Source organism: Phasianus colchicus, chromosome 5 (genome assembly GCF_987193195.1).
Source record: "Phasianus colchicus chromosome 5, bPhaCol1.hap1.1, whole genome shotgun sequence".
Taxonomy (NCBI): domain Eukaryota; kingdom Metazoa; phylum Chordata; class Aves; order Galliformes; family Phasianidae; genus Phasianus; species Phasianus colchicus.
The window spans coordinates 59,360,777-59,380,621 of record NC_143440.1 but is presented as its reverse complement, the minus strand read 5'-3'; the positions used below and the strand labels follow the sequence as shown (position 1 = coordinate 59,380,621).

Below are 19,845 nucleotides of genomic sequence, written 5' to 3'. Positions count from 1 at the left end.
TTTGCCTTGTCTTACCTTGCCTTCCATACCTTCCTTTGCCTTGCCTTACCTTGTTTTACCTTACTTTGTCTTGCCTTGCCTTATCTTGCCTTCCTTTACTTTGCCTTGCCTAGCCTTGCCTTGCCTTGCCTTGCCTTGCATTGCCCTGCCTTGCAGAGCCCAGACCCCACTCTCTCTCACACCCAATCCCCTTTACAGCCAACAGGACCCAGGTCAGTTCACCCCCCCTGCAGCCTCCCATTGCCCCCGGCACCCACACACCATCACCACCGCAGCCTTGAAACAAATCCCAACTTTATTTCCAACGATTACACAGACCACGCGGGACGGGGATGCGCAACACCGCGACGCCGACCTCCCCGCACTGCCTTCCCCCAAAGCCCACACCAATGGGCGAAGGGCAAATCCCACACCGGTGCTCCATGGATTTTCCCTTCCATGCCCGGGATGGAGGCAGCTGAGGGCTTTTGCATGGGGAAACGAGCGATGCGAACACGGCCGCATTACTCTTTGTTGATGTATTAAGAATTCCTGTTGTAAAAGATATGAGTCATTAAAAAACTTCTTACAAACCATGGCAGCGCTCAGCGGAAATTTGGCATCACAACGACCAAGACAAAGGGTTGAGGGTATTTACACGGCCCGGGAACACCACGAGCGGGGCCGGCCCCGGGCGCGCCATCCCACTGCCAACCGGAGCTAGAAAAAGAGTATGAAAAGGTAGAAAACCCAAAACGCACTTGAAACGGGCTAGAAAGATTCTCAGAAAGGTACCTAAAGACTATTGCCCTCTTGGGTAGATGTGGTTTGGGGCTGATGGGGACGTGGCTTAGTGGGCATGGTGGTGGCGGGTTGGCGGTTGGGCTTAATGATCTTAGAGGTCTTTTCCAACCTTAATGATTCTATGATTTTATGGGGTTAATGCAGAGCCCAGAGTACCTTATGGGATCCCGGTGCTACTGCTGGGTGTGGAGCATTGGAGTGTCCTGGGGGCTCCTGGCAAGCCATATCCTCACAAGCATCTGACAGCCCCAAAAGGAGGCATTTTTCCCCCAAAACTCTGATGTTGGGTGATGTTGGACGTGGGAATGAGCCCTCACCCTGGCACAGGGCTGTGTGTAAACACAGCATCAGGCACTGCGGGAGCGGGGTGCTCTAGGCATCATCATCCTGGCACTCTCCCGTCGCCTGGGGGGGGAACGGGCATGAGGACGGGCAGGAAGAGCCAGGCAGGGAGCAGGGAAGAGGCACAGATGTGTGGGACAAAGGGATGGACCTAGGAAAAAGAGGCCAGCGCTGTTTTTGGGTCTGCAGCTGTGTCGGGAGGTGCTGCAGGGGTTGGCTTTGCCATTGGCATCACCTCCAGCATCACTTCCCGCAGCGTCTCCCGCCAGCCTGTGGTGTCAAACAGAACAGAAAACCCGCAGCGGGCGAGCAGAGACCAAACCCCATCCATGCACTACAACCAAAAGCCATCACAGAGCGCGAAGCAGCGAGCACAACACCATTCACCGCGGGGCGAAGCCACCAGGCACAAGACGGGAAGCGGGGAATGGGAAAGCACGAGACCGAACACTGAGTAACATCACAGCCATCTAGCTATAGATCCGGCAGCTTAAATAAAAAACTGTACTTGGAGAGGAACCAACAACATCATTCCAAGAAGGTTATGCACATCCTTAGCGGTTACTTTTGCTCAGCACCACTCTGGTGCTTTAAATACGGAACAATCAAACGATTTTGTGAGCTGAAAAGTGACACGAATTTATTCTTTACATGAATATTCTTTTTTTTTTTTCTGTTTTTTTTTTTTCTTTTCTTTTTTTTTTTTTCTTTCTAGGCAACTCTACAGACTTCAGATCTTTTGCCTCGCAATGCGGATCATCTTATATCCCCCAAAGGCGGCCAGATTCTTTAAACATGCACATCTCTGTAGCTTCCAGGCCGTGTATTTTACTTATTTTTGTTTAAATTCTGTGGACTAGCAGGTCGTCCCCCGTTCCTAAAAACTCTACATCAGTGTTCAGGGTGGCCTGAGTGCCCGTCAGGCTCCTTGAGGATTTACAGGATCACACAGAAGAACTTCTTCTCTCTAAAGGGGTTTTCTGAGGCCGGGACGGGGGTCAATAGGGGGTCCTCCTTGGCGTGAGCTTCGCAGTATGCCATCAGGTCTGCCGCTGCCTTGGACACCTGCAGAGAAGGAGCCATGTGTTGGGGACAGGTGGCATGGGGACATCCTGCCTTGGGGATGGGACATCCTGCCTTGGAGATGGAACATCCCATCTTGGAGATGGGACATCTCATCCAGGGGATGGGATGTCTGCCTTGGGGATGGGACATCTCATCTTCAGGATGGGACATCCCGCCTTGAATCACAGAATAATAGCATCAGAGAATCACTGAAGTTGGAGAAGACTACTAAGATCATCTAGTCCAACCACTGACCCATCACCACCATGCCCACTAAGCCACGGCCCTAAGCCATTCCACCATAGGGGCAGAACACCCCACCGTGGGGATGGAACATCCCACCCCATGGGAACTTCTCCAGGAAATCACCCCCCATGGCTAACGAGATGACCACGGGATGGCCATGGTGCCACTGGGACAGACGTCCTCATACCCACCACATTCTGCCACCACATCTGATGGCTCTTACAGTATAATTCTGACCAACACCTACCCTCACAGCATCCCTCTACGTGCCCAATGAGTCCCCGGCTGCATCACCTTTATCCTGTCGATGTTGGCCTCCATCTTCAGCTGCTCCACCAGCTTGCGTGCCTGCGCTATGCTCGCGGTGTTGTTGCTGGCCATCGGCACGCCAGGCACAGCCCGGTCGGGCAGCAGGCAGGAATGGGGATGGGGGCTCAACACAGAGCCTGGAATCCCTGAAATCCCAAAAGCAGTTTGGTGGGGTTGTATTTGGGGTGTGGAGGTGTTAGAGCTGGGCCGTATGAATATGGGTGTGAGGGGAGGAGGTGCAGAACAGCTTTGCATTTGGGAAAGGGCAGAAAGCTACTATCCTCCAGTGGACATCGCTGCTGGATGCGTGCCCTTATTAGCCATGCTTAGGGGATGCTGGGGCATTACAAGAAAGGCTGCAGTGCAACAGAGCAGAAGGAAACGGGGCTGCCTCTGCCTCCCCCAGCCACCTGCCCTCTGGACCAGTGGCTTTTGGGGTAGCCGGGGTATTTGGGGTGGCCGTCGGTGTTGTGGGATGGCTGTGCAGAGCTGCTTTGCTCCACCCCCGCTGCCAGCTCCAGCTGTCAGATGCCAAACAGGATGCAGGAGTTTCCTATTGCTCAAGATTTCCACCCAGATGGACAAGGGATGCTCAGCGTGGCCATGCCAGCTTCACAGTGGAAGTTTTTCCATATACCCCACGTAACTCCTATGCCCTATATACCCCACATACCTTATATAAACTATATGCCATATAACATATATACCACATAAACACTACATCCTCTACTCTCTGGAAGCCCCAGCCGGGCATCCAGCACCACCCTCCCTCCCAGCACCCAGTGCTCAACGAGGGCAGCATTGCTTTACCAAAGCTGGGTCTCACTGGTGCTGGCTGTCCTTAGGGCAACAGCTGCTCCACTTCGGCTTTCGACACCTTTACAGAAAGAGGGAAACGGAGAGAAATTAAAAAACCAACCTGTTCAGATGGCTGTGGTGACACCTTTATTTCTGGCCCCAGGGCTCAGGGCTTCCTTCCGCCTCCCAGCAGCTCGCTGGGGACAGACCACAGTGACACTCAGTGTGTGGTGAGACTTTGAGCACAGGAAGAGGTTTCAGGTCAGCAGGCAAATATCTGAGGGCTGCTGGCAACCGGTTCCCTGGCTGTTTCCCAGCGGAATCAGCAGGAATTCCCTAAGCCCTCTTTGCCCTAAGGGCTCTGTACCTCTTGCAAGCAGTGGCACAGAGCTCTGGGCTCCATGGCACCAAATGAGGACAGCAAAGCCACCGCACATCTGCAGTGCAGTGCGTCTGGATAATAGGATTCTTGTCTTGCAGACTGCAGGTTAATGAGTAAGGATGGTGTTTGATTTCCATGCTAATGATGTTTATGGTGTACAGTACCTGGATATTGTCTCTTTCAGGCTCTGGGCTGTGATTACAGTTCAGGCTCTTGGGTTGATTTGATGCTTGGGCACCATGCGGAGGGGCTGTGGGCGATTCACTGCACAGCACTGCAAAATTTCTTCTCTGTAAGAACTGACAGGCGTTGGCACAGCTGCCCAGCAGTGGTGGGGTCACCATCCCTGGAGGTGTTCCAGAGCCGTGGAGATGTGGCACTGAGGGATGTGGGCAGTGGGCAGGGTGGGCTGGGCTGGAGTTGGGCTTGGGGATCTCTGAGGTCTTTTCCAACCTGAATGATTCTGTGATTCTGTTTTGCAAAGCTGCTGGTGTCCCAAGCAGGGATGCTGCTGCCTTTGTGACCCCACCCAATGCAAAATGTGCTCTCAGGCAGCCCATTCTGCAATGAAAGTCACCAATTTAAGGTATTCAAACTCAACACTTGCCACTGAAGTGCTGCTTTTTAAGCACTGAGGAGAATTCCTTTCTCCTCCCATATCAACTTGAGATTAAGCCCAAGTGACAGAGGAGGATCCTATGGGATCTCTTCTGACTGGGGAGAAAACAGAAAACATTCGAATACATCAGTCATGCTCCATTAAGCAGAGCCCATTGGGAAATCCAGTGCTTTTTTGGAATAGAATCATACAATCATACAATCATTAAGGTTGGAAAAGACCTCTAAGATCATCTAGTCCAACTGCCCACCTACCACCAAAGTGGTACCCACTGAACCATGTACCTTAGGACTACATCTACATGTTTCTTGAGCACCTCCAGGGATGGTGAACCCAACCACCTCTCTGGAGCATGGGCATCAGTGAGCAAAACCCAGCAGTGAAATGTCTGAGCCCAGAGACCCGTTGCAGGCACTTTGGTATCCCTTTAAAGGGATTCAGCCTAACAGAATCATAGAATCGTCTCCCCAGTTCTTAGTTGTGCTAAAGGTTGACTCTAAAAACAGGCTGCTCCGTTGGAAAAATGATGAGTAAATACACATAGAAAGCTGTAAAAATACTACAGACAGAAAGAAAAGAGTAGAAACCTGCATTCCCTTTCCCAACCTACGTTTTATTGTCCAGTGCCCAACGTAGCATGGAAATCACCAAACAGCAGCTCATGGGTCGGAGGCACAGCAGCAAAGTAAGATAGAAATTAAAGGGTGAAAAATGAACCTGTTTCCACGGCAACAGCTTTGTTATCATGCCAGTAGCAGACAGGCACAAGGTGACAAGTGGGGGGCCAGCCCTGATGCCATCAGTGTGCCCATACCCAGGGTTTGGTGCCAACCCCGTTCTGAGCTCCCATCACTGGAATGGAGGGGGCAGAGAACCCACTGCCCCTTGTTCACTGGGTGGGAGTTGGACCAGATGACCTTTAAATGTCCATTCCAATTCAAATGACTCTAGTTTTGTGACATTAGCCTTGCCCCATGCTACTGCATTTCACCCCAAAAGCAGAGCCAGCATCAAGTGATGCATGTCTCATGGGGTGAGGCACAGCAGGGAGCTTCCCAATGAGTTTTGTCCTCCAAAATCGGTACATGGAAGGAGGTTCCCAATGAATTTTCTCCTCTGAAATCAGTGCATGGGTTGAAGAGCCCACTGTTGGATGTGTGTGTAGGGAGCAATGCTCTGATCCCTCCATTCGTGATCACAAAACCAAAATCTCCTATATAGGGTATGTATGGAGGTAGTGGTGCAGGACAGCAGTGCATCCCATCCCGGGCAGCTCAGGAGAAACATCCTCCAAAGCAGAGCACAGGGTTGCATGCAGACATGAACCAGAGCATAGGACAGACCCACCCGGAGCGTTTTGGGAGCCCTGCTCAAGAGCCTTCCCTTTCACCATTGGGAGCCCCATGGGTGGCATACAGAAGTGAGAATCTCGGGTTGTTGTTTTCTCACACGTGCCCTAACAGTTGAAAAGAGAAGGCAAACTGAAAGCAACCTCAACTTCCTTTTATTCTCTCTCTTTTTTTTTTTTTTTTTTTTTTTTTGTATTGTTTTCTTAAGAGATGATGAGGGTGAAGGGATGTTTCCCAGAGCAGGAGAGAGAACCAGGAGCTGCCAGGAAAAGGAAACACTGTGTTTGGGGGGCAAAAAAAAAAACCAGCACAGCATAAATCATGGAATCATAGAACCAGAGAATGGCTTGGGTTGGAAGGAACCCTGAAGACCATCCAGTTCCCACCTCTGCAAGCAGCTGTTGGCCTCTATCCTTTATGTATGGGGGTAAAGAGAGTCCAGAAGAGGTAAGAAACGCTCTCTGCTGCTGGCATTTTATTTTTGTGCTTGTGTTTGGTTGTTATGCAGCTGGCCTAAGAGAACATGCAGCTTCGGAAACTCCCTAAAAGCATCCAACGCTGCACGGAAAAAACAGCAGTGCCCCAGCTGCAAAGCAGCAGCTTCTCCTGGCCCTGCCCCAAGGTGACACGTGTGTCCCATCAGCGGACATCTCCACATGGGTCACACTGCTGGATTTCTCCCCACTGGGTCCCTCACAGCTTTGGGGAAGTGATGGTTGAGCCTGAGCTTTGCATCACCCACCCATCTCAGCTGAGCAGCCTCCTATTTTTCCATCAGCAGAGGGGTGGCCGGCAGGGACAGGGAGGTGATTGTCCCCCTCTGCTCTGCTCTTGTGAGGCCCCCTCTTCAGTGCTGTGTCCAGGGCTGGAGCCCCCAGTACAAGAAAGACAGGGAGCTGTTGGAGAGGGTCCAGAGGAGCCACAAAGATGATCAGGGGCTGCAGCATCTCCACTACAAAGACAGGCTGAGGGAGCTGGGCTTGTTCAGCATGGAGAAAAGAAGGCTGCGGGGTGACCTCATTGCAGCCTTCAGTACCTAAAGGGAGCCTACAGACAGGAGGGGAGTCAACTCTTGGAAAGGGGAGATAACAGCAGGACAAGGGGAAATGGTGTGAAGCTGAGGGAGGGCAGATTTCAGTTGGATGTCAGGGGGAAGTTGTTTGCTGTGAGAGTGGTGAGGTGCTGGAACAGCTGCCCAGAGAGGCTGTGGATGCCCCGTCCATCCCTGGAGGTGTTCAAGGCCAGGTTGGATGGGGCCCTGGGCAGCCTGGGCTGCTGTGAGATGTGGAGGTTGGTGGCCCTGCGTGTGGTGGGGGTTGGAGCCTCCTCATCCTTGAGGTCCCTTCCAACCCTGGCCATTCTGTGATTCTGTGATCCTATTTTAGGGGAGATTTAGACTGGACATAAGGAAAAAGTTGTTTGCCATAAGGGTGGTGAGGCACTGGCACGGGTTGCCCTGAGAGATGGTCAGGCTGGACGGGGCTCTGAGCACTGATGGAGCTCTGGGTGTCCCTGCTCACTGCAGAGGAATGGGACCAGGTGGTCTTTAAGAGTCCCTTCCAACCCAGACCAGTCTATGAGCCTCTTTCCCTTGGCAGGACGTTCTGCTGCAAGGCAGACCTGGGTCATTGTTTTACTCCAGCATTTTCCAGTGCGTCCCACAGCCCGGCCACTGCCTGACCCATGGGTTCCTGGCCTATCTGGTCTTCTTTGGGAACAGCAGACATCAGAACCCCTCGTTTCAAACGTTCATTTCTACCATGGGGAGACCACTAGAAAACTCACATCACTCATTCATTAGAGTAGGCATCACATCAATGAGTTCTTGGTTCTTTCACTTCTTGATGCCATCACCAAAAGAACTCAAGCTGACCTTAAAATAAATTCAGCTTGCTCAGAAATCCCAGCTCCCAACCCCTTGTCCCACAGTTCTCAATCACGTATTTCCCAGCATCAAGACACAGGTGTTAACAAGAGGTGCAAAATGAGGCTTGGAATGAGGGCACGGACCTGGGGTGCCACGACACAAACTTTTACATCACCTTTTTGCCCAGAGAAGCCCAGCTGTGCCATGGGAGCCTTGCTGCTGTCTCTGCTGACTTCACCCAAATCAAACCTTTATTGGAATTTTATTTTAAGTAACAGCCACACGGAACCTAATAAACCCTTCCAGCCACTGGGAATTGCCCCAAGGGTTGCATCAGCAAAGAAACAACCCCATTAACCATCCCTTTAGCTTCAGACCCCTCTGGAATTACCTTAGACTGCTTTAATTAGGTATCCACGCTATGAAAGAATTAATTAATTAGTGATAAGCACCTGAACCACATTACTCATAAGGAACTATTTCAAGCTTCAAATACATCAAACAGGTCACAGCCTATCCTGTATGGTGGAGCAAAGCCCCAGTGCTGCTGAGCACTGATCCTCCCCCCACCCCTGCTCCATCACTATCAAGGCAGGAGGATGGGAGGTGGTTTTCCCTTCCTTCTCTCTTTTATTTTTTTTTATTCCTTTCTTTTCTTTCTCTTTTTCACCATTTCTTTCCTTTTTCCCATTTTCCTTCCTTTTTTTTTGTCTTTTTTTACCTCCTATCTTTTCTCTCCGCTTCCCCCCCCCCCCCCCACCTTTTCCTCTTTTCTTCCTCCCTTTTCTTTCATCTCTCTCTTTTTAAGCATCCCCAGCACTGTGAGCAGATGCCTTTGAGATGCACCACACAAGCACCCCTTGGAGGTAGCTGAGATCTGCTACGTTTTGTGTACGGGCTGTGGGGTGAATCTCTCTCTGGCTAACCTGCAAATGCAAGATTGCTGCTGGCCAGATCCTAAGCAGCAAGAGGAGGATCATGGTGGGACGTGGGTGATTTTAGCAGGTTTCCAATTGAAGGGGGAAGAAAAGAAAACAGGAAAAATGAATCCCTGTGCTTTTATAATCTGTGATGCTGAACAATGATGGATTGCACTAAAACCCAAGGAGTACACCGAGCTGTTTCCCATGGACAAGTGGTGCTGCAAATGGGGTCAGCAGGGCCAGTGAGCCAGAAGTAGGAGGCTGCTGCTGCTGCTCCTCGTCTGACCCACATTGCCTCCGTTCCACAGCACTTCTGCTGCTGGGATCTGCTTGCTGCAGCCTCGAGGCAAAAGCAGAAAGTGATTACAGGGCAGCCTGCACACCTGGGTCCCTTCTGATGCAAGCAGAGGGCTCAGCTGGAGCAGGAGCTCCTGGGGCAAAGTTTTTGGGTCTCAGCACATCCATCAGCCCCAAGATGCAGCATCTCGATTTTCCCACAGAGCCCCAGTCCCTGCACCAGCCTGTTTTCCCCTTAAAACACACACAGAGCATTTTCTCCTTCGTTGAAAGCCAGTTTTTCTCACAGTGTTATTGACAATAATCTGCCGGAAACGCCGAGCCGCCGCCGCCGCGTTCCTGCCACACTTCCTGCTGAGTCAATGCACTGCATGTGACACCAAACATCGTTCTTGCTGCGTCGTGAAGTGACACATACTTAGCAAACGCTGTTATTGCGCAGGCAGAAGAAGAAAACCACCCAGGAGCTACGTGCTGGGGCGGTGGTTTCGCATTGGCAATACAAAGCGTTGTAAAAAAGTAAAGGAAAAATGCAAAGGCAAAGAATATATGTGAAACTCTGAGTAAAGCAGTGCAAGATGGCATTTCCCACACAACTCACCCTTTCATCTGTCAACCCTCCATCTGTCATCCATCCTTCCATCCTTCCCTCCATCATTCATTTATCCACCCATCATCCATCCATCCATCCATTCATCTCTCCATCATCCCTTCATCCTTCCATTTGTCCATCTTCCATCCCTTCATCCATCTCTTCATCCAACCATCCATCCATCCATCCATCCACCCCTCTCTCCATCCCTCCATTCCTCTTTTCCTCCCTCCATCTCTTCATCCATCCATCCATCCATCCATCCATCCATCCATCCATTCATCCCTCCATCCATCCATCCCTCCCTCCCCACTCCCTCCCTCCATCCATCCACCCATCCATCTATCCCTCTCTCCCTCCCTCCATCCATCCATTCATCCATCCCTCCATCCCTCCATCCATCCCTCCCTCTCTCCATCCCTCCCTCCCTCTCTCCATCCCTCCATCCCTCCCTCCATCCATCCATCCATCCATCCATCCATCCATCCATCCATCCCTCTCTCCCTCCCTCCATCCATCCATTCATCCAACCCTCTATCCCTCCATCCATCCTGCTATTTCTCCATCCATCCATCCATCCATCCATCCATCCATCCATCCATCCATCCATCCATTCCTCCCTCCCTCCTTCCCTCCATCCATCCCACTATCTCTCCACCCATCCGTCCATCCATCCCTCCATCCCACGCTGCAGTGAGGATGAAGACACATGACAAATGCATGGCAGGATGGGACCCACAGCTCTCACCCTGGCCGTGCTGCACACCCCACATGCTCAGTTATTCCACCCCATGCCCACTCCCATCTCCTTAGCCACTCAGAACAACCCGCAGCCAATGCATTTCAGCTTTCCCTGCCCACTGGCTCCTCACCATCCGTCTTGCTGCTGCTCCCTGTATCGCTGCCAGCCTGAGCTGCAGAAACCACTGAAGCCAGCTGCTCTTTTGGAAGCTGGCCTTCAGCTACGTGTAGGATGAAGGAGCAGCATCCCTTCCAGCCAGACTAAGTTTTGCAGCCATTAATGGCAGCATTTACACAGGGCTCACATGTAGGCTCTAAAACCCATCAGCATGTTCCTCATTTGCTGTCTGTGCCTCCTGGGGGTGGCTGCATTCCCCCTCCGGCATCAGCCAGGAAGCAGCAGACATGGATCCAGCCCCCAGTGAGGATGCCAGGCTGAGCAGCAATTATATTAAATCAGCTGATAAATAATGCAACGTATTTTGATGGTACCAGCACTCTGAGCACCGCACAAACACCATCACAGCATTAAAAATACAATGGATGGAGCACAAACAGGCCAGCATTAAATAATTGAACATAAAGCCCTTTGGAAATGCTGTCCTTGAGGCAGGTTGGAGCACAGGTCCTGAGGACACCAGCTCTTCATAGGTCCTACCCAGGCCATGGGCTCACACAGGACCCTGCCAGTGCTCAAACCTTCCCAGCAGAAGAGCTCCTCCAGGTGCAGACGCAATCCTAGAGCTGATGGGAAGAGCTCTGAGTAGTTTTTACAGGTTGTGGGGGGCTGATGGCCCCAAAAGACCCCAAACAAAGGGGTAGGAGCCCCCAGAATGCATGTAGAGCTGTGTGCAGAAGACTTGGACAGGTTTCCCTGTGCCACAAAAGGAAAGTGGCTGTTGGCATGATCCTGGAACTCACAGTGGATGGACCAGAAAAGTACAGCCTAAATCACTGACTCATAGAAACACTGAATATTCTGCATTGGAAAGGACATCTTTGAGGCCCATTCCAACGCAATCCATTTTATGATTCCATGAAAATTCAGGGGCAGAGCCTTGGGCAGCTCTTCCCATGGCCACCTGCTAGTGGGCCAACGCATCCCAGCCTGGCAGAAGCCAAAATCTCAGTTGGAGTTCCTTGCCACAGCACAGCATCCCAGCACTGCCATCATTTACCCTTTGGCCTGACATCCATTATAGAACAGCCCATTCCTCTCACAGGACCATTCAGGTCGGAAAAGACCTCTGACATCTCCAAGCCCAAGCTCAAGCCATCCCACCATGTATCTCAGTGCCACATCTCCATGTTTCTTGTGGACAGTGCTGGACTCCATATTTCTTTCTCTGAGGTGTTGCATCCCCCCACTCTCCCCATCCAGCTCCAGTCAAAATAGGTCAAAACCAGGCAGGCAGGAGCACTGGGAGCCAATGTTAACCATAAAACAAGGCACAGCGTGCCAGCAGAGCATCCTGCAGAGCCAAAGCCTCCAGCTCAAACAATGTGACAGTGGGGTGGGTTTTGCACGGTCAATGAGACCCCAGGAGGGAGCATGCACATCCTAAAGTGTGCCTGGAGCCAACGTGTCCACGAGTGGGTGCAGTCACAGCAACACCCAGCACAGCTCTGTGTGAGAGATGCTGTATGGAGGTGGCGAGAGGCTCCATGACATAAGAAGGAAGAGCAGGGAGTGTAATGGGTTGCACTGCCGAGCAGCTACAGAGGGAACGAGTTCACTTGATGGGCTTTGTGCAGCTCCTGGTGCATTTAGGACATGCTTCAGGACTCCCCAAAGCTGCTCAATGGCAATTCCCAAGATAACCCTCTTGGACAGACACCATACCCAGCTCAAAATCCAGTTACAGAGAATTTCTCCCATTGCTTTGCGCCTCATGGGGCTCAGATGTGCTGGTGTTTCTCCAAGAGGACGCAGGAAGGTTTGGAAACAGCAATGCAGTGATCCCAGAGTGTGGGAAAGCACCCAGACCCTACAGTGCCATGGGGTATGGGCACCCACCTCCAGCACCCTATCCTGCACCTTGCTTCCCTCCTTCTTGCTGCAGCTAATTCCCTACAAAACCACCAAAAAATGTGGCTGAACATCTCACTTCTGATAGAGAATGGCCTAAGAAGCACAATTCTCCAACACTGCCGTGGACAACCTGCCTGCCCTCGGGGACCTATGGCTATGGGTTGGGACATGGGACATTGGCTGGGACATGGGACATGGGTTGGGGCATGGGACATGAGTTGGGACATGGGTTGAGACATGGGATATGGGTTATTTGTTTAGATATGGGACATGGGTTGGGACATGGGACATGGGTTGGAACATGGATTGAGATGTGGGACACAGGATATTGGTTGGGACATGGGACGTTGGCTGAAACAGGGACATGGTTTGGGACATGGGACATGGGTTGGGACATGGGACATGGGTTATTGGTTGAGATATGGGACGTGAGTTGGGACATGGGTTGGGACATGGGATATGGGTTATTTGTTGAGATATGGGAATGGGTTGGGAAATGGGATATTGGTTGGGTCATGGATTGAGATGTGGGACACAGGATATTGGTTGGGACATGGGATGTTGGCTGAAACATGGGACATGGTTTGGGACATGGGATATTGGTTGGGACATGGGACGCAGGATATTGCTTGGGACATGGGACATGGACTGGGACATGGGAACTGATGCAACTGCAGAATCTGTCCCTATTCCCATCACTGAAGAAGCATAGCTTTCCCAACACAGCAGCACTGACACGACAGTGCTGACAAGCCCTATAATTAGTGCCATGAATCCATCCAGGCGCTGTCAGCGTGTTCCCCAACGTGCCAGCCTGGGAAGCGCCCGCACCAAGGAGCTGATCCCATTCTTCAACTCCAGGCGCTCTCCCAGCACAAATCCCTCGAGCAGAACTGCTGGTGGCTCATATCCCTGCAAGGTTTCAACCCTCAGCTCTGTGGTGATGGAACTTTGCAGCCCCAGGAGGGAGGATGCTGCAGCAGGAGCGGTGCAGGGCAGCGCGCTGGGGTGAGGCAGCAGCACAGCAGGGTCTGCCGGGAGCTGCAGTGGGAATATCCTGTGCTGTGGTGGTGGCTTTTTTTTTTCCCATTGCTGGGATTGCATGGTGTTCATTGCTCAGTGCTTGATGAGCTCCAAAGGCATGGGGAAGCTGAGTTACAACCCCTCTTACAGACCCAGGAAGAGCAGCTCCCAGGGAGCATTACAGAAGGCACGGAGCTAACTTTCCTTCCCATGCAAGGAGGGCACTAAGCCCGTTAAATCAAGACAGCAGCTCAGCTCAAGGAGTTGATCCACTGAGCACAACGTGTGTTGCCTCAAACTGTGCATGGGCACCGCGGTGCTGCTCCCGTCCTCGGGTGAAGCACACCCAGACCAGCATCAGTGCCCCCAAGCACAGTGCTGGGGGCGGAGATGTCCTTTCACCATGCCCTTTAAACCCAGTGTGGTTGCCACTCCCTGCATCTCACCCAGCTGCTGCTGCCCAAGAGCTGTCAGCGCTGTTACCAACAAACGGCAAGGCGGGGAGGTGCAAGGTTTGGTACAATGCCATTTCAGGAGTTTTTTTGAGTTATTATTTTTTCTCTACTCACTATGTGGGAAAAATGATTTTGGCTGCACGAAATGGAGGAGATGCATTATTTCAGACCTCATCTTTCTCACATGTAGCTCACACGAGGACACTCTGCACTGCATCCCGTAGCATCCCATGGCATCCTGTGGCATCGCATGGGACGCAGCACCCCACTGCCTTCCCAGCCATCCCACCCGGAGGGATAAAACAGCCAGAAAAGAGGCTGAGAAGCAAGGAAACTAACCCCACACCCTGGTTCCTTTGCTCTCCTCTCCCACTTGTGCGTGCCATGAGCGCACGCTCTGATCCCACTCCAGGCACAACGCGACGTCCCGCTGAGCACCGATGCAACTCATGCCAAAAATGATGCTTTTCCCACGGCCGTCCCCTGATTCCTAACACCAAAATAGAGATGGGGAGGCCCAGATATGACCCTTCCTAGGAACCAGTGTGGGATTGGGCTCTGTAGCCCTCCAGCAGTGCTGGTGGGGCCAGGCAGCATTTGTAGGGCCGCGGGTTGGGTGCCGCCTCTCCAGTCCCAATTGCTATGGAAACTGCGTGCGCGGCGCTGCCTTCCCTCCTCCCATGACTCACGGGTTTTCAAAGGGAGAAGTGATGCCTCGGCCGCCGCCGCCGTTTTGAGGCCAAAGCAGCAAAATCCAGGCGGGTGCATCAGTGGGGCAGGGCAGAAGGCAGCACCGTGCCGTGCCGAGTTGGAGACGTTGCCATGCACTGAGCTCCAGCATTGGGTGGTGGAGGTGTTGGGCCGGGTTGGGGATTGGCAACAATCCTCATCATTGGGTTTCTCCAGCAGCGCTACCCGCATTGCTCTGGGATGCCATGCCCTGACCCCAAGGAGCACGATGCCAGCCCCTGGGGCTGGGGATCCAGTCGGAGCTGAGATCGCCGTGCTCGTGTCACAGGTGGCAGCTGGCAGTGTGCTGCTGGTAAGCAAGCAAAGGGATGGAAGTGGCAAGAAAAGCCCCAAAATGGGTGGGAAGGGAACAGCCTGACCCCACAGCCCATGGCATGGGGTGGGAAAACAACGCCCGGAGCGCCTCCAAGCATCCTCCTGGAGAAAGACTTCGCCCCGGGGTTTTCCTGGCAATAATTAATTGAGTCATATTTCAATCCAGCCAGCGGCCATATGGCAGAAAAGAGGATTAGCATCGCAGGCTCCAGCTGCATGGAGGGAAATCCAGTTAGGAGGAAAAATCCCCCGTGCCTGAGCCCAGCTTGGTGCCAAGGGGACATGCCCCAACCCTGGGCAATGCGATGGGGATTTGGGGTCTGTCCAGTGGGAAACAAACAATAGGGCAAAGCCACAAGCATTGCACACAAGGCTAGGACGACAGGGGATAACACTGCCCTATGCTCCCACCCCATTACCATTGGGGCAGCACACCCTGAGTTTATCAAAGACTCATTAGCAATAAGTGGGGAGCTGAGATTCAAGTTTTTCCTTCGTTAGAAATCCATTTTCCTGCAAGAAGATTCAAGTTTGGGGCTGGATTCCTCTCCCTCTGGCACAGGGGACCTCGGACCATTTTTATGATTCTATTCTATGACTCCCCAGTCCCTGGGCACAGCAGGGAGCTGCCTGGGCACACGGTGCCTTTGCCATGGTTACTTTTCCTGAGACCTTGCACGATCTGTGCTGCTTCCTGCTGCATGGCCACAGCGGGGAAAATCAGAACTCCCATTGAAATCCCAGCCATTGAGAGAATGAGGATGGTGGGGTGGGGCAGCAGGTGGGAATGGGGCACCCCAAATACCCCCTCCCTAAGCCATGCTGGGGGCAGATCCATCCCAGCAAGAGGGATTTGGGGCAGGGAAAGCCCTTTGCAGGGGGTGGGAGAGGGAGAAAAGAAATAAAAAGGAGAACACTACGTCTCATTCATCCCGAGAAAAAGCCGTTCATGTGATGGCAAATCAGTTGATTAAGTGAGGATCAGCCCCCACAGAGCTTTATTGAGAGCTGAGCGCTGGGGCAGCACCAGCCCTGCAGCACCCATCGGTGTTGGGGCTGCGGGCTGTGCGGGCTGCTGAGGTCCCCGTGGGGTAACCAACACAAGCAGTGACGGGGTGATGCAAGCCGGGGTTGGGGTGGAAGGATCGCCTTTTGGGGGACGATAAGCAGGGAGCGGTTTGGGGCCCGAAGGATGGCGCTGCCATGGGATCGCCCCGATGTGCGCGGTCCGTGCGCGCCCGCTGCCCCCCAGCCCCGCTCCCATCGCCCCCCCGGCTCTCCCCGTACCTGCGGGCGGTGCTGCCCCGGCTCTCCCCGCGGGGCGGCGGCGGTCGGACGGACGGACGGATGAAGGGATGGATGGAGGGATGGATGGAGAAGGGATGCGGGCTGGAGGCAGAGGGGCGGTCAGCAGCAGCCCGGAGCGGCGAGTCCCCACCCAGCTTTGTCTGCGCTCATCCCTCTGCCTACAGGAAGCGGCTCGGCCCCGACTTCCTCCTCCTCCTCCTCCTCCTCCTCCTCCCTCTGCTGCTGCTCTCCCTCCTGTCCCCTCCCCTTCTCCTCACCCCGAGCCCCCTCTCCTCCGCGACCCCCGTTTTCTGCAGCCCTGCTGCGCTCTGGGCTGCCCTTCCCCTCCTCCTGCCCCATTTCCCTCCCCCTGCCCCACACCGACCCCACTACCGACCCCACCCCGCTCCCTGCAGCCCCATCACACGGCGGCATCCTTCCCCCAAAGCAGCCCTGCCGCCCATCCACCCTCCTGTACCCCCATAACACCCCCTGCATCCCCTCACCCCCCCCTTCGTCCCATCACACTCCTGCACCTTATCACACACCCACACTTTATCACACCCCTTCCCCACCATCACAGCACATCCTGCACCCCATCACCCCCCAACCCTTCCCTCTATTGCCCCCACATCTCCCTGGATCCCCTTTTCTCCCCCTCCTAGGGGTCCTCTGCCCTCCTGAGCCCTTTCCAACCCCCTATCTCCCACACCAGCCCCTACTTGTGCCTCCAGCAAGTCCTTATTTTACATACATTATTTTTAAATCTTTAAGCCCCGATGCCCAGATTTAAGATTAGGATCTTTTTAGGATATGGGGAGCTGGTTAGCTTCTTTATAAGATCATTTATTTCCTCCATCTGGATCCCAAAATGACCTCCAACACCCCATATATAGGTTCACCTCAGGTGCCTTGGGTTGAGTTTTGGGATGCACTTGATGAGCCCTCTTGTTAAACCCATAACCCCTGTTATTAAACCCCAAACCCCCTTTTATCACACCCATAACAGGGTTGCAGGCTGGCCTCCCCATGCACATTTCCTGGAAGGAGAGGTGATGAGCTGCAAGAAAATGGCCTTCTTCTTTTCCACAGCACTGCCCAGTGGCTGATCGCTGAGGTTGGCAGCCACTGGGTGAGGCTGGGGCTGCCCCCAGTAGCACCCAAGGGTACCCCCAGCACGAGACCCCAGTGAGAAGCACCCAAGCAGCAAAACTAAAGTAGCACTGCCACGGCATTTTCGCCTTCTTAAACTGCATTTTTTGTGCTTGGCTTCCCACTTAGTCCAAATGGTTCACATTCCAGGCGCTTCTAATTCGGATCTTAGATGGGAATTATGATTATTATTAGGTTTTTTTTACTTGACATCAGCTTTTCCCAATGGCTGATTTGTGATTGTAACCAGTTCCACACCGACTCTCTCGGTTGGGTTTGATGCAAAGATTGTCAGCCCTCCTGCCAGGGAGGTGGCATTTGCACGTCGTCGAGCTGCAGATCTCAAATCCTCAGCCAGCCAGGCTGCCAGAACGATGACAGGAGATGCCAAGTCTGGTATGGAGGCAACTGGAGATGGAATGTGAGCTTCTCTGTGACAGCTAGAACTTGTGAAAGTGTCAAACTGGCAGCTGGGACATGAGAGCATCCCAAAGAGTGCTGGTGTGAGGCTGCATGGGGTGGAAATGAGAAGAGCCCTCTCCATGGGGATGAGAAGGAGCGATAGGGACGAGCTGTCAGATGTCCTGAGTTGCAAAGGCCCACAGTGCTCATCCAGTTCCAACCCCCTGCTGTGTGCAGGTCGCCAACCAGCAGCCCAGGCTGCCCAGAGCCACATCCAGCCTGGCCTTGAATGCCTGCAGGGATGGGGCATCCACAGCCTCCTTGGGCAACCTGTTCCATGTCGTCAGTGCAGCCCTAACATTGCTTGCTGCCTCATGCTCACCCCTTCTGCACAATGCAATTAACTGTGAGAATCCCACACCAGCAGAAAGTGGCAGTCAGAACTGAGAGCCCACCACGCTGCCCTTCTCTGGGCACACTCCCACCAAAGATGAGGGATTCTTTTGGAGAAAATGGGGATTTCTGATAACTTGCCACAATTTTTGGAGCCTGCTGAATAGGTGCAGCCTGTGCGATGGCAGCCTCCTGCCATGGAGCGTCCTCATTTTCATCTTCATCACCTTCATCTCTTCATCCTCATTATCTTCCTATCTTTATCACCATCGTAACTTCGTATCTTCATCACCTTCGAATCGTATCACAGACTCACAGAATTGGGTTGGAAGGGACCTCAAAGATCACTTAGTTCCAAACTGGGTGTTCACCCCACTGCTGCTCCAGATACCCCGCGTCCCCTCCCCATGCACATCCCCTTCCAGCACAGGACAAGGAAAGGAAGATTCATGGAATAAACGAACGCCCGCTGCTCCCCAGGGCTGGAAACAGGCTCAGGGACCCACTGGCAGTGGGATGGCACCTGTGACAACCTCAAAGCAATGGCATTTGGGACACAGCCAGCACGGTGCGAGATGGAGACCTTGTAAGTGCCATAGCAGAGAACGGCCGTGCTCATTGCACTGGTGGCTGCTGTCTTCGAGGCCCTGTATGGGATGGGGACAGGGATTCGGCCCAGCTGCCACCCAGAGGTGCCACAGGATGGCAGCAAATGCCACCGCTTGGTTCCGCAGCCAGGGGTCAGGGCTGGGGATGGGGACAGGACTGGGGACACCAAACCTGCCTGTCCCAGAGCAGCCACGCTGGAGCAGAGCACGACAGATGTGGCCCACTCACAACATCCCTCCACATTCCATCGCTTCTTTATGAGCTCCTCCAACCTCCACGAGGCACAGGGATGCAAACAGCAGTCACTTTATTGTCATTTCTGGCCGTGCCACCCAAGGCACACAGCAAAGGTCACTGTTACAAAACCACGTCGCTCTGGGGTTCCCCATGCTTTCAGCTGTAATTTTTGGCTTTTCATTTTGCAACACAGCCACTTGCTCTCACGCCATCCCGACAGGGAGATCCTTTCACAGAAAGGACTATTCAGTTTGCACAGGCACACAGCTCCTTATTACTGAAGGACCAGCGGTCCCAAAGGCCACCAACACCCATCCTGGGCACGTGCAGCATGAACAGTATCTCTGTATCCCACAGCCTGGCTTTGGGGCTGGGGGATCTGCCAGCATCACTGAGCAGTGCTGAGCAATGATTTATGCATTTCTGCTGGCTGTGAGTGCAGGGCATCTTCCTGCCCACCCCACATCCCAACCTGGGATGGAGGGTCAGAGCCATCCCACTGCCCGTAAGGCTTTGGGGTGGTTCAGGAGGAACCCCAAAACCAGAGCAGGAGATTCCCTTGGATCACAGATCCACAGAATGGTCCAGATCCAGCCATACATAAACATACCTACTTTGATATATTTATACATGTGGCTTCTATGTATCAGGAAGCATTATTGTGACACTGTTACAGATGACATTCTCCACTCTCCTTTGCCTTTTTTGGGGTATTTTTGGTTTCTGGATTTGGGTTGGAAGGGACCTCTGTGGACCTCATCTTACTGCACACAGCATCACCGGCGCTGCATCACAGCATCACAGCTCTGCTCTGCTGGATTTGGGCACCGATCCCCTCCCCCCCCACAACGTTCCTTAGAAAAATAAGATTGTGCTT

At 53.1% G+C, this 19,845-nt stretch overlaps 1 protein-coding gene across 1 annotated transcript; it reads right to left on the bottom strand.

Moving 5' to 3' along the window:
* Positions 1–275: 275 nt before the first annotated feature.
* GNG2 (G protein subunit gamma 2) lies at positions 276–16,402 on the bottom strand. The gene is made up of 4 exons (XM_031602297.2): positions 16,176–16,402; positions 3,556–3,622; positions 2,731–2,891; positions 276–2,190 (listed from the first exon to the last, which is right to left on the bottom strand). The coding sequence occupies exons 3-4, from the start codon at positions 2,815–2,817 to the stop codon at positions 2,062–2,064; spliced, it is 216 nt and encodes a 71-aa protein (XP_031458157.1). The 5' UTR covers positions 2,818–2,891; positions 3,556–3,622; positions 16,176–16,402; the 3' UTR covers positions 276–2,061.
* Positions 16,403–19,845: the final 3,443 nt, after the last annotated feature.

Coding starts and splice junctions, on each gene's coding strand:
- GNG2 (XM_031602297.2), bottom strand. CDS start 2,817: ATGGCCAGCAACAACACCGCGAGCATAGCGCAGGCACGCAAGCTGGTG. Junction 2,191..2,730: donor CCAACATCGACAGGATAAAG/GTGATGCAGCCG, acceptor CCTTCTCTGCAG/GTGTCCAAGGCAGCGGCAGA.